This window comes from Carcharhinus amblyrhynchos, chromosome 10, assembly GCF_965287045.1.
Source record: "Carcharhinus amblyrhynchos chromosome 10, sCarAmb.v2.hapA, whole genome shotgun sequence".
Classification (NCBI taxonomy): domain Eukaryota; kingdom Metazoa; phylum Chordata; class Chondrichthyes; order Carcharhiniformes; family Carcharhinidae; genus Carcharhinus; species Carcharhinus amblyrhynchos.
Window position 1 is genome coordinate 94,079,063 of NC_137333.1, and position 15,419 is coordinate 94,094,481.

General features: G+C 43.0%; 1 protein-coding gene across 2 annotated transcripts in view; it reads right to left on the minus strand.

The window, feature by feature from the left end:
* Window positions 1–15,419, minus strand: part of cyfip1 (cytoplasmic FMR1 interacting protein 1) — a 206,499-nt gene that overhangs the window by 69,433 nt on the left and 121,647 nt on the right. For both annotated transcript variants that reach the window (XM_080197622.1, XM_080197621.1), the window contains exon 23: window positions 10,842–10,929. In XM_080197622.1, the coding sequence (XP_080053748.1) occupies window positions 10,842–10,929 (88 nt within the window). The remainder of the gene's footprint in view (window positions 1–10,841; window positions 10,930–15,419) is intronic.

The window sequence follows — 15,419 nt, forward strand, 5'->3', positions numbered from 1 at the left end:
TCACTTCTTTCTAATGAGAAAAAAAAAACCTTTTTTCCACCGGTACAGCAAAACTCAATAAAGACACTAAGATACAGCCAAGGTTTTTGAATAAAAATTTATTTAACCTTCTGTCAACTGGCAGCAATGACTTTTTATTCTTGGGGATTCTGCAAATATATTCTCAATAGGTTACAGTATTGAAACAGCTCGTCCAATGTTTGCCTTTCTTTAAATAATGCATCTGCAACTGGTGATTTTCAGCACAATAGCTGCAATTCCCAGCGGTCTAATTTGCAGCTCAATAGGTGTTTTATTAGCCATATATCATTAATTCAAGCCTGCTGACTAAATTCTGTCCAAATACATTCCTCTCCTGTGGGAGCATCACTGAAGGACTTGCCAAATACATCAATAATCATCTTTTGTTTTAAAAAACAAAAACAGAAAAAAGGGTGATTTACCTTCTTTCATCAAAAAAACTGCAGAGATGGATCCAAGCACAGCAGAAAAGCAAAAAGAGCATAAACGTTTAATGAACGCAATACCTAATCATAGAACACAGTTACACAGATCACGTCATCTGCACTAAACTGAAAATTTTAAAATGTGCTCCCTTGTTTTTAAATTCCTCCATAGCTTCACTCTTCCTCATCTCTCTAACCTCCGGTCTATAATCCTCCCAAGATATTTGCACACCACTAATTCTGTCTTCTTGTGCATTTGTTATCTTAATATGAAGGACCATTGACCTGAAATATGAATTGTTTCTTTTTCTACAGATGCTGAGTATTTTCAGCATTTTCTGTATTCATTTCAGATTTCCAGCATCAACAGTACTTTGTTTTTAACCTTGCTTTATTCGCCACATCGTTGGTGCCTATGCTCTCCGCCACGTAGGCCCTAGCTTTTGGAATTTCTGCCCAGGATCCCTCTGCTTTAAGTCTCTCCTTAGAGAGAGAGAGCTAAGATTTTACCTGTTAAAAACCTGTTTAAAATAAGTTTAAAGCACTTTACTCTTTGTAGAACTGTTTAAAGCATTTATTTATTGTATTTACTGCTTTAAGAATTCTGAAGGAGTGGTTAAAAGGCATTTGTGGACCAGCCTGCTTTAATTATCAAGGGGCCACACGGTGAAGCCTTCCATTGTTTGCTGAAGCAGAGAGAGAGAGCTAAGATTTTACCTGTTAAAAACCTGTTTAAAATAAGTTTAAAGCACTTTACTCTTTGTAGAACTGTTTAAAGCATTTATTTATTGTATTTACTGCTTTAAGAATTCTGAAGGAGTGGTTAAAAGGCATTTGTGGACCAGCCTGCTTTAATTATCAAGGGGCCACATGGTGAAGCCTTCCATTGTTTGCTGAAGCAGAGAGAGAGAGCTAAGATTTTACCTGTTAAAAACCTGTTTAAAATAAGTTTAAAGCACTTTACTCTTTGTAGAACTGTTTAAAGCATTTATTTATTGTATTTACTGCTTTAAGAATTCTGAAGGAGTGGTTAAAAGGCATTTGTGGACCAGCCTGCTTTAATTATCAAGGGGCCACACGGTGAAGCCTTCCATTGTTTGCTGAAGCAGAGAGAGAGAGCTAAGATTTTACCTGTTAAAAACCTGTTTAAAATAAGTTTAAAGCACTTTACTCTTTGTAGAACTGTTTAAAGCATTTATTTATTGTATTTACTGCTTTAAGAATTCTGAAGGAGTGGTTAAAAGGCATTTGTGGACCAGCCTGCTTTAAATCAGCGCCAGGTTTAAAAGGAGGCCTGGTGTAGACAGCGGGCAGCGTCTGAGCGGGCAGCGGAGTGAGTGGGAAGCAGAGTGAGTTAATAGGGCTTAATATCAAAAAGGGCTGGAAGGGAAAAAGGCCAGGTGAGTTTGTTTGAAAAAACAAGGAAAAAAATTTTTTTTCAAAACTACTACAGCAGGAAACAAGGAAAAAAATTTTTTTCCCCATAAAAAATTACAGTGAATAATGGAGGGGCATGTGATGTGTGGTTTCTGTATGATGTGGGAACTGGTGGACCCCAGGGTCCTTCCCAGTGACCATGTCTGCAGTAAGTGCAGGTTGCTGGAGGAGCTCCAGCTCAAGGTGGATGAGCTGGCCTCTGAGCTACAGACACTGAGGCTCATCAGGGGGAGAGAGGGTGCCATTGTCAATGGGGTGCAAGTGACATCCACCCCTGCTAGACTGGCTAAATCTAAGGGTCAGGGACAAAAGGGGGCTGCTGGGAGGAGGAAGGGGGGTGAGGAGCGGAGGCCTCAGCCTCTTAATCTGCATAACAGGTTTGAGGTTCTTGCTTCCAGTCTGGAAGAGGATGAGGCAGGTGAGGTTGGTGAGCAAACTGCACACGGTACAGTGATGCAGCAGGACATAGGCAAAGAGAAAGGGAAAAGGAACGTAGTAGTGATTGGGGATAGTGGGGTGAAGGGTATTGACACTGTCCTTTGTCACAATGACAAAGTGCACAGAAGGGTGTGTTGTCTGCCTGGTGCTCGGGTACAGGATGTCGCAGCTGGGCTGCAGAGGAACCTGGAGTGGGAGGGTGAGAACCCGGTCGTTGTAGTACATGTGGGTGCCGGCGACGTAGGCAAAGTGCGGACTGAGGATCTGGGGAGGGAGTATGAAAAGCTGGGAATGGAATTAAAAAGTAGAACCGACAAGGTGGTCGTCTCTGGGCTACTGCCTGAACTGAGTGCAGACGGGCGTAGGGTTGACAGGATAAAGGAAGTGAATGGGTGGCTCAGGGATTGGTGTGGGAGGAATGGGTTCGAATTTATGGGGCATTGGCACCAGTATTGGGGTAGGTGGGACTTGTTCGGGCGGGATGGGGTGGGTCTGAACCGTGCTGGGACCAGAGTGTTGGCGAATCGAGTAAAGAGGACTGTAGACAGGGCTTTAAACTAATTAGGGGGGGGGAGGGTGCGAGGGTAGGTGACGCTACGAGGTCTAAAGTTAAGGATAGGGTACAGGTAAGGGAAGAGGCCGAGGATGTCCCAATTGGTGGCGTTACGGCAAATAGGGTCCAGGTGAAGGCTGGGATGAAAGCGCTTTATCTGAATGCACGAAGCATTCGGAATAAAGTGGATGAGCTGGTGGCGCAGATCGACACAAATGGATACGATCTGGTGGCCATTACAGAGACGTGGCTGCAAGGTGACAGGGACTGGGAGATGAATGTACAGGGCTATCAAGTGTTTAGGAAGGATAGGCAGGAGGAAAGAGGGGGTGGCGTAGCTCTGCTGATTAAGGATAGTATCAAGGTGGTAGCAAGGGATGATATCGGAGCCAAAGAGCAGAAAGTGGAATCGTTGTGGGTGGAGATTAGGAACAGCAAAGGGAGGAAGACGCTGGTGGGTGTCGTTTATAGGCCCCCAAATAATGATCTGGAGGTGGGGCGGGCTGTTAACGCGCAAATAAGTGCGGCGTGCAGGAATGGGACGGCAGTAGTTATGGGAGATTTCAATCTGCATATTGATTGGTCGACCCATGTTGGACGAGGTGGGCTCGAGGAGGAGTTCTTGGAATGCTGCCGGGATAATTTCCTTGAACAGTGTGTGTTGGAGCCGACGAGGGAGCGAGCTATCTTGGATCTGGTGCTATGTAATGAGGCGGGTAGAATTAGGGACCTTGCGGTGAAGGATCCTCTTGGAGAGAGTGATCATTGCATGGTGGAGTTTCTGTTGCAGATGGAGGAGGAGAAAGTGGGTTCCCGGACACGCGTCCTTTGTTTGAATAGAGGGGAGTATGGTAGGATGAGAGAAGAATTGGCAAATGTGGACTGGGGGAGCGCGTTGGAAGGTAGGTCTGCTGAGGAGCAGTGGAGGATCTTTAAGGAGATCTTTCTTGGTGCTCAGCAGAAATTTATTCCGATGGTCAAAAAGGACAGTAGGAGGAGAGGTAATAAGCCGTGGATAACGAAGGAGGTGAAGGAAAGTGTTAAATTAAAAGCGGAGGAATTTAGAGTAGCTAAGAGCAGTGGGCGAGAAGAGGATTGGGAAAGGTTTAAATGTCAACAAAGATTGACAAAGAAGTTGATAAAGGAGGGTAGGAGAAGCTATGAAGCTGGGCTAGCGCTTAATATAAAAAAGGATAGCAAGAGTTTTTATAAATATATAAAAAGGAAGAGGCTGGCTAGGGTGAACGTTGGTCCTTTAGAGGATGAGAAAGGGGACCTAGTGGTAGGGGATGGGGATATGGCTAAGGTATTGAATAACTTTTTTGTTTCTGTCTTCACGGAGGAGGACGTGAATAATTTGCCGGGTGTTAGCGATGGAAAGGTGGTAGGACTGGAGGGTCTTAATGACATTACTGTTACTAGAGAGGTGGTGCTCGACAGACTGGAGGGGCTGATTGTGGACAAGTCCCCAGGACCGGATGGAATGCATCCGAGGGTTCTGAAAGAAATGGCGGAGGTTATAGTGGATGCCTTGGTGGTTATTTTCCAGACGTCGCTGGATTCCGGGGAAGTGCCGGAAGATTGGAAAACGGCTAATGTTACGCCGTTGTTTAAGAAGGGTGCCAGGCAAAAGGCAGGGAATTATAGGCCGGTTAGTTTAACGTCTGTGGTAGGTAAAATGTTGGAATCCGTCATTAAGGAGGAAATTGCGAGGCATCTTGAAGGGAATTGCTTGATAGGGCAGACGCAACACGGTTTCATTAGAGGGAAGTCGTGTCTGACAAATTTACTGGAGTTCTATGAGGATGTGTCTAGGGCAGTGGATAGACGAGAGCCGGTGGATGTGGTCTTTCTGGATTTTCAGAAGGCGTTTGACAAGGTACCTCACAAGAGGTTATTGCAGAAGGTCAGGGGACATGGAGTTGGGGGTAGGGTGTTAGCGTGGATAGAGGATTGGTTGTCAAATAGGAGGCAGAGAGTGGGGGTCAATGGGTGCTATTCGGATTGGCGGATGGTGACTAGTGGAGTGCCCCAGGGGTCGGTGCTGGGGCCTCAGCTATTTACCATTTATATAGATGATCTGGAGGAGGGAACCGAGTGCAGGGTGTCGAAATTTGCTGATGACACCAAGATTGGGGGAAAGGCAAATTGTGCGGAGGGTGTGGAGAGTCTGCAGAAGGATCTAGATAGGCTGGGCGAATGGGCCAGGAAATGGCAAATGGAATTTAATGTTGGCAAGTGTGAGGTGGTCCACTTTGGTAGGAAGAATGGTAGGAAGGACTATTACTTACGTGGCGAAAAACTGCAGCAGGCGACGGTGCAGAGGGACCTCGGGGTCCTTGTGCATGAGTCGCAAAAACCCAGCTTGCAGGTGCAGCAGGTGGTCAGGAAGGCGAATGGGATGTTGGCCTTCATAGCGAGGGGGATTGAATATAAAAGTAGGGAGGTCTTGCTGCAGCTGTATAGGGCATTGGTGAGGCCGCAGCTGGAGTACTGTGTGCAGTTTTGGGCACCGCACCTGCGCAAGGATATTTTGGCCCTGGAGGGAGTGCAGAGGAGGTTTACTAGGCTGATACCGGAGTTGAGGGGATTGAGCTATGAGGAGAGGCTGAATAAACTAGGCTTGTACTCGTTAGAGTTTAGAAGAATGAGGGGAGATCTCATTGAGACGTATAAGATGATGAATGGGATGGATAGGATAGAGGTGGAGAGACTCTTCCCGCTCAAAAAAGACAGTAGGACTAGGGGGCACAGCCTCAAGATAAAGGGGAGGCGGTTTAGAACGGAGTTGAGGAGGAACTTCTTCACTCAAAGGGTGGTGAATCTCTGGAATTCTCTGCCCGTTGAAGTGGTGGAGGCTGCCTCGCTAAATATTTTTAAGAAGCAGGTTGATGGGTTCTTGATAAGAGAGGGGATTAAGGGTTATGGGGAGAGGGCGGGAAAGTGGAACTGAGCCACGACAGATCAGCCATGATCTTATTGAATGGCGGGGCAGGCTCGAAGGGCTAGATGGCCTACTCCTGCTCCTATTTCTTATGTTCTTATGTTCTTATGTTCTTAAAAGCCCATCATTTTGGCAAAAGCTTTTGATCATCTTTCCTAATATCTCCTTCTCAGTCACAGCATCAAACTTTGTTTCAAACTTCGGTGGTGTTGTGGATGGTCTGGAAGGATGTCAGATGTTGCAGCAGGACATAAATAGGATGCAGGACTGGGCGGAGAAGTGGCAGATGGACTTCAACGCGGATAAATGTGTAGTCGTCCATTTTGGCAGAACCAATGGGATGAACGAGTACACTATCAAGGGCAGGAGTCTTGGTAGTGTTGAAAAGCAGAAGGAACTTGGGGTCCGGGTCCACAGGACTCTTAAATCGGCCTCGCAGGTGGAGGATGTGGTCAAGAAGGCGTATGGTGTACTGGCCTTCATAAATTGAGGGATTGAGTTTAGGAATTGGGAGGTAATGCTGCAACTTTATAAGGCCCTTGTCAGGCCTCATTTAGAGTACTGTGCGCAGTTCTGGTCGCCTCACCATAGGAAGGACGTAGAAGCTATTGAAAGGGTACAGAGGAGATTTACAAGGATGTTGCCTGGACTGGGAGGCATGCCTTATGAAGTTAGGTTGAGGGAGCTGGGACTCTTTTCCCTGGAGAGACGAAGGTTGAGAGGCGACCTGATAGAAGTTTATAAAATGTTGAGTGGAATAGATAGGGTGGATTCTCAGAGGCTATTTCCCCGGGTTGAAATGGTTGCTACGAGAGGACACAGATTAAGGTGCAGGGAGGCAAGTACAGAAGTCATGTTAGGGGTAAGTTTTTCACTCAGAGGGTGGTGAGTGAATGGAATCAGCTGCCGTCAGTGGTGGTGGAGGCGAACTCGCTGGGGTCTTTTAAAAGACTTCTGGATGAGTATATGGAATTTAATGGGATTGGGGGTTATAGATAGGTCTATGGATTGGTAGGTGTTGATGTGATCGGCGCAACTCGTGGGCCGAAGGGCCTGTTTGTGCTGTAGTGTTCTATGTTCTGTGAAGCCTCGTAGGGTTTTACCACATCAATGTACGGTTTTGTTGCTATGATCCCAAAAGCAGTCACTACCCAAAAACTGAACGCTGTTTAGACCTAATGATCTGAAAGACAGGATATCTTGGCCATGGCATCACTGGAGATATAATCAAAATTCATGTACTTATTGCACATCTCCAGTGCCATAGTGCTTAACGGCATTACAAAACTGAAGGCAAAAAAATTGTAAATGGTACAAATAACCAACGAGTTAAACAAGCTGATTGGCTCAAATATCAACTAACTAGTTGGACAACAAGGTCACATGTCACAAATGGGGAGGCGGTGGCCTAACAGTATCACTAGACTAATCCAGAAACTCAGCTAATGTTCTGGGAACCTGGCAGATGGTAAAATTTGAATTCAATTAACAAAAAAATCTGGTATTAACAATCTACTGATGACCATGAAACCATTGTCAATTATTAGAAAAATCCATCTGATTCACTAATGTCCTTTAGGGAAGGAAATCTGCCGTCCTTACCAGGTCTAGCCTCTGTGTGAATCCAAACACACAGCAATGTGGCTGACTCTCTGAAGAATCTGCAAATGGCACAGAGAAACACACAATTGATGTCGAACATCCAGATTTCTAACTTTATGGAAGGAAGATCATTGAAGCAGAAGTTTTGAAGCTGAAGTTTTTGGACCAAGCACAGCCTGATTAACCCTTGTTGGATGTCCTGGGACTGGATGAACTGCCTTCAATAAGCACAATAATCTTCCTTTTGTGCTTGATATGATTCCAACCAGTGGGGTTTCCCACCCTATCTCTCATTGACAATTTTGCTAGAGCTCCCTGATACCACATTCTGTCAACTGCAGCCTTGATGTCAAGGGCAATCATTCTCACCTCACCTCTGGAGTTCAGCTCTTTTGTCCTTGTTTGAACCAAGGCTGTGATGAGGTGAGAAGTTGAGTGGTCCTGGCAGAATCCAAACTGAGCAGTGAGCAGGTTATTGCTGTCTAACTGCCACTTATTGCACTGTCAATGATACCTTCTGTAACTTTGCTGATGATCAAGAGAACACTGATAGGGTGGTAACCGGCCTCAATGAATTTGTCCTGCATTTTTGTGAACAGAATATACATAGACTATTTTCCACATCATTGGGCATGTATAATAAATACTGGGTGGTCCATCCTTTTATAATCTTATTCAACACATGTAGCTGTTCGATACAATTGAGTTGCTCACTCAGCCATTTCAACAAGCAATTAAAGTCAATCACATTGGTTAATCATGCTCTGATCATTTCATTTCCTTAATCCCAGGAATGACTTTCCTTCATACAACCCAATAACCCTTATCCCCGAATTTTGGTTTTACCAGATTATCCATTTGCCTGGGCTTTCTTGTCCAGGCTCCTGAAACCTGCAGCATACCACACCCAATTGTAACTTAAGTCAATTAGGATATACTTTTGGGACACCAAGTACCAATTTGAAACTCCTTGGGATATTTTACTGTGTGAAACACATATTGTTAATGTTTGGAACTGATCCTTTAGCTGGTTGAAGAAACAATGATTTTTAAAACATTTTGTTACAAGCGTGTTTTCAAGTTAATAGCCATCAGGAGGAAACCTCCAGGGCATTAAAACACAATTTTTACTTCAATTGAAATTGTGCTGTTTTCCATGCATAGTCCCAAATCTTAGGTAAACCTAACTTTGGTTTGATAGAGCCCCTGCCCTTGCACATTCTGGTCCCATGAAGAAATGTCTCACATCCTAAACATTTTCTCTCCAAAACTATAACTGCTCACACAATTCTAAGGCAAAGGGGTAGCACGGTAGCACAGTGGTTAGCACTGCTGCTTCACAGCTCCAGGGACCTAGGTTCGATTCCTGACTTGGGTCACTGTCTGTGTGGAATTTACACATTCTCCTCGTGTCCACATGGGTTTCCTCCGGGTACTCCGTTTTCCTCCCACAGTCCAAAGATGTGCGGGTTAGGTTGATTGGCTATGCTAAGAAATTGCCCCTTAGTGTCCTGCAATGCATAGGTCAGAGGGATTAGTGGATATAATATGTAGGGATATGGGGGTAGGGCCTGGGTTGGATTGTGTTCAGTGCAGACTCGATGGGCCGAAGGGCCTCTTTCTGCACTGTAGGGTTCTATGATTCTAAATACAGCTGTACCCTAATGAGTGTGTGTAAATATTGTGGCACTCTTACCTCTTCTGCCAGGAGGACCAAGGTTCAAACCCCACTCTAGGACTGAGAGCCTAAACTTAGTTTGACACCAGTGCAGCAGTTAAGACTATGCTCTATGCCAGAGGAGCTATTTTTTGACAATATGATATTAAGTTGACTTTGCTGGCTCAGACACCTTTACCGGTTAGAAGATGGATGAATTCACAATGATTTTCTGTGTGGTGAGGTTGCCAGAGGCAGAAGAACAGTAGGATGCCCAAGACTTTGCATCAAGGATGCCTGCAAGTGGGGCAAGAAGAGCTTAAACATCAATTTTTGCCGCTGGGAGACATTAATCAACAACACAAGGAAATGACAATATCACTGGTGGGACCAAAATGCACCATGGCAATCAATGGCTTTGTAACAGGTGCCATTATTGAAAACGACATCCAACAATAATTTCATATGCAGCAGTCAAACCTGCGGCAGAACTTGCAAGTGGCCTCTTCAGCCATCAGCAAAAGAGCAGCATATGAAGTGACCCCATACTCAACTAATTTGATTTGATGTATGTTCATCATCTTACTGAGATGAATGTTGCCAATGATGATATACTGAGATTCCACCTGTTATTTTCCTGTCAAGTGACACCATCAAAATACATTACTGATTTTGATGTTGAGTTTCACTGGAAACTTCACAAATTGTCTACGGCATTTGTCTCCAAACAATACTGACTACATTTGAAAGATAATTAGGCACTTGAAGAACTTTGAGATATATGTGAAAGTGGCTACGTAAACTTAAGTTTGTTTATTATTAAACACGAAACAAGCTTCAACAAAATGGTGACAAACACAGACAGCACATATAACAATTAAGACTCAGTACGCACTGACAGCTGCATCTCTATTGCCTATTTGGCCCAGCTTATTCCTCCCAACACAAATTCAAATGCCAGGCTACACACACAAATGTGTCAGAATAATGCACAATCATCTCGTAGAATGAGGGACGCAATCATTTCTGCAGGGATTTGGAAAGCAATGACTGGCAAACAGGTTTTCATAGCATATGAGGGGGTCAAGAAAAAGCATGGAACATACAGATACAAAAGGGTGAAAAAGACAGTGAAATGCAGCAAGAGAAACAAATTGGCAAAGATGACAGTATTTACATAAACCAAGATGTGAGAGACTCAAACAAAGCCAGAGAGAAATCAAGAGAAAACATATTTAAAAAATTGCAAGACTGGCAAAAAATAACACCAAGAAAGAGGAAGGGAAAGATAAGTGGAGTCAATTACATTGAGAATGTGTTTTGCTCATGAGCAATATAATTTGGCACTATAATATATAATTTTCATAATATAATTTTTGAAAGGTACAGCATATTTTATACCTTTTCACAGAATGCAGTTTAGAATAAAAAGCATAATACATTCTCTGGTCTACAGCACAGCCTCAGATCTGCCAGTAGGAATTTGAAAGCTGCTTAATAAATTTTATTCAATGTTTTTTAAAGGGTTTTATTAGGCTACTTGGTTGATTATGGAATGTCCATTAAGCAGCCTTGGACAGGTTTGGTTTTGAGATCCTCCTCAAAACCAAACAAATTCTCTACTGAAAGAACAATGAGCATTCAGCTGATTGAAAAAGACCAAAATCTTCAACAACTGAGCAACACTAAAATGTGGTTTTACGTCATTTCTACAACTTGAAAGCAACTGATAGTAAATCAAAATATTGTGCGGAATGTACTAACCTTGGTTCCATATAAATACTGTGGCTGTGCATTTGGTTGTTTATCTCTTTGAAACTCTTGGGAGAAGGGCAGTATAGTACGCACAAACCTGTGGGAAAAAGAATAATGGAAAATATGACATTTTATTGAAAGCACGACATTATTTTCTTGCAGAGGTATACTTACAGTGTGACACATCATGCAAATAGGTTTATGATAAAAAAAAAACATGCTCTTCAACAGTTACGAGTCAACATAGCAGAACAGATCAGGAAGATCTCAGATTTGTTCCTCAATACAAAGAGCAAAGTAGACCTGGAAGATTTGAGATTTAGTCCTCAGTTGCTTCATCTCCACAGCAGTTACTGGGGAAAAATCAATGGCAAAAATCATTCTCATTGTCAGCCGCATTCCTATCCACTGGCTACTGGTTACAAGTGCTGAGGTATTCACCACACTGCAGCACAGATAAGTAAACAATTTGCATTCATACAGGCTTTTGTTACTTCAAGTAGTCCCAAAGCACTTTGCAAGCAACAAGAGGGCTTTTGAAATGTAGTCACCCTCGTAATAGAGAAATGCAGCAACACATTTTTCCAAAACACAATCCCACGATAGATCATTAAGTAATCTTATTTTAATGATGGTGACTGGGGGTAAAATATTGACCAAACATTGTGGGAATTCAATTCTTCTTGGGTTGTGCTACATAAGGCAGCATGCAGGATCCCAGTTTAATAGCTCATACAAAAAGGTAGCGCTTCTGATGGTGCAGAGCCCATTCAGGAATGCACTGAAGTATCACCAAAATAGCTTCTATGCTCAAGTTTCTAGAGCAAAGACTGAACCCACAATCTTGACTCGAAGGCAACAGTGCTACCTGTGCCAGACTAGTTTAAATTCAGCCTCCAAGTTTTCACATACAGGATAGCCATTTAATCAGAATATATTAAGGTAGATAGCACCCATCCACAACTACAGCAGACAGAGAACTGGCCAAAAATAGATTAAGTAGTCATATCATCAATTTGTTATTTGTGGGCTCTTTAGTGAAGTGCTCAGAGACATCACAAGGATGTGATAAAGTAGCATATAAGTGCAGGTGACTGCTTATTGTGCTATCAAAGTCAGAGAAGCAATTACAGTGCCAACAGGAAAGAAACCCAAAAACTTTCCAGTTTAACGCGCAGCACAAAAATACCTCAGTCAAGCAAACTACTTTAATTATTAAAAGGCAACATTATTCAGAGAATGCTTCTCACAAAATAGGCTATAAACATTGCTACTGGACATACTGACATTCAACTCAAAACATTGTGCTCATCTAAAAATTCAGCAAGTATAAAAATGAAAGCTTCTTGGTGTGAAATTAAGAAATCTAGATTTTAGAAAGAAGTAGGGAGCAATAATATATGCATTAAGAGACGATGACTTCTCAGTTGACAGAACTATTCCGATTTGGAGAAAACAGTAATCTAGCTTAACTGCGTTTTTACCTGTACGTAGGGAACATCTGACAATCCAAATGACTGTGATGCTCACTTATATTTATTCTCTTTTCTTCTGCATGAGCAGCATTAAACTTACACAGATACCCAAAAACTGGCAGTCTTTCAGGTTCCATTCAAGAGTACAGCGTAAAAAACATTTAGGAAAAGAGATAAAGCTTTGGGTTTGATGGCAGGGTTTTCAAGGTAGTTGGTATTGTCAGAACTACAAGACTCATGAAGCCAGTGTCCCAGTTTAAAGACTTAATTTTTATTTAACCAGCAGCTGCACAGAGAAATCATCAAAAGGTCACAGCAGCTTTGAGATGAGCAGCTAGACCTCTCCAATAATTTCTGATGTATGCAATTCAAAACAGATTATAGGTTTTTCTTGGCAATTACTCCCATTAACTTTAAATCAATCATCTCTAGTATACATAAAACAATAATACCTGTCATATACCTTAATGCAACGGTGCAGAGGGACCTCGGGGTCCTTGCGCATGACTCGCAAAAACCCAGCCTGCAGGTGCAGCAGGTGGTCAGGAAGGCTAATGGAATGCTGGCCTTCATAGCGAGGGGGATTGAATATAAAAGTAGGGAGGTCTTGCTGCAACTGTACAGGACACTGGTGAGGCCGCAGCTGGAGTACTGTGTGCAGTTCTGGTTGCCACACTTACGCAAGGATATTTTGGCCTTGGAGGGAGTGCAGAGGAGGTTTACTAGGTTGATACCGGAGTTGAGGGGGTCGAACTATGAGAGGCTGAATAAACTCGGCTTGTACTCGTTAGAGTTTAGAAGAATGAGGGGAGATCTCATTGAGACATACGAGATGATGAATGGGATGGATAGGATAGAGGTGGAGAGGCTCTTCCCGCTCAGAAAGGACAGTAGGACTAGAGGGCACAGCCTCAAGATGGGGGGGGGGGGGTTTGGAACGGAGTTGAGGAGGAACTTCTTCACTCAAAGGGTGATGAATCTCTGGAATTCTCTGCCTGTTGAAGTGGTGGAGGCTGTCTCGCTAAATGTATTTAAGACGCGGGTTGATAGGTAAGGAGATTGAGGATTATGGGGAGAGGGCAGGAAGGTAGAACTGAGACACGACAGATCAGCCATGATCTTACTGAATGGCAGGGCAGGCTCGAAGGGCTAGATGGCCTACTCCTGCTCCTATTTCTTATGTTCTTATAATCACATCTTACTCTCTGGCATAATAGCATTTTATTGGTCCGTAAAATCTGGAAGCTAACTCGTCTTAGTTGACCCCAATTCCTGTGTTGTCTAGTAATCTCAGACACTAGCCCAAAGTTCAAATGAACGTTCTCACCGGTTCCCACATTAGGTCACTGTCAAACCAGGTTAACACGTGACTCCATATCTGGGCATGCATCCATCTTGTCTGGACAGTAAATAAACCCTATTCATGAAATATGAATAAATGCTCTAAAATGTTCTCTTCACTGATAAATTTTGCATACTCTCAAGGTCTAAACGCTCTCTTAGAATATGGAACTTTCCTAATGTCTTTTGTCATGATACCTTGCAGCAAATTACTCTTGACTAAAGTGAACAATATACCTTAAAAAATACATTAATGCATTCAAAATATCAGCATGTGTTTTAAAATCATAATCATTTATCTAAATCTCTAGCTGCATCGTATGTGTAATCTGTTTTCTTGTTAGCTCATAAGTTTGGTTTAAGAATCATTTAACTAAATGCTGGTGGTTCTGTCAGTGCCTTAATGTCTAATGGTTTAAAAATCTTATTAACCTATTAAGGTTCTCCTGCTTACATGGTTCAACTGTTGACCAACAATCCATTCAATGTAAAGCTATAAACAAATGAATGTAGTAATAAGATGAGTCTTAAAGGCATTCTGACTAAACTAGTGAGGTCCCAACTGAGAGAATGGGTGGAATTTTTCAGCCACGCACACCCCAAGGTTAGAAACTGCGTGATGGATCAGGCTACATTCACAACCTTTTGCAGTTTATTATCTTGGGCAGAGCAGGAGCCTACCAAGCTCTGATACAACCAGGAAGAATGTTTTCTATGGTGCAAGTGTAAAAGTTGGTGAGATCATAGCTGACACGCCAAATTTCCTTAGTCTTCTGAGAAAGTAGAGGTGTAAGTGACGGCATGGGGTGGGGTGGGGGTGGAAATTATCTAGGACAGGTTGTTGGTGATCTGGATACCTAAAAACTTTAATGTGTGGAATACACTCCCAAGTAAAGAAATCAGCAGTCATGAATTAAGGTGAAAAATAAACTAAACAGGAGGAGGACAATAACAAAACCATCTCAATCCCCAATGATGGGGAAGCCCAGCATATCAAGTGTAAAAGACAGGGCTGAAATTATACGCAAGCATCTTCAGCAAGAAGTGCCAAATGAATGATCTAATTTGGGCTGCTCTTGTAGTTCTCACTATTATAGATGCCAGTCTTGAGAATTCAATTCACTCCAAATAATAAGAAACAGCTGAGGAACTGAATATAGCAAAGATGATGGGCCCTGACAACTGCACTCTCAGCCAACCAATACAGTTATAACACAGGCATTTATCCAACAATGTGTAAAATTCCCCAGGCATGTCCTGTCTACAAAAAACAAGACAAATCCAATCCAGCCAATTACGACCCCTTAGTCTGCTCGCAATCATCAGCAAACTAAAGATGATGTTGTTAGTAGCGCTTTCAAGAAGCAACCCACTCACTAATGCTCTGTTTGGAGGGCCACTCAGGTCCAAAGCAGGTCAGAGGTTGAGAATTCTGCAGCAAGTACACAGCCTGCTGACTCGCTACAAGCACAAGTAGTGATTGTGTGATTGAATACTCTCCACTTGTCTGGATGACCAAAACCTCCAACAACTCTTGAGAATCTTGATACCATCAAATCAAGACAGCTTGCTTGATTGGCACACCCTCACCTCCTTAAAAATGTATCCTCTCCATTACCAGAACACACTGACAGTGATGTGCATGCACTACAGCAACTTCGCAGCACCTTCCAAGTCTGTAAGATGAAGGGCTGTAGACATTGCCTGTAGTTCCTTCCAAGTCATACAGCATTCTGACTTCGAATCATCTTGCTGTTCCTTCATTGTCACT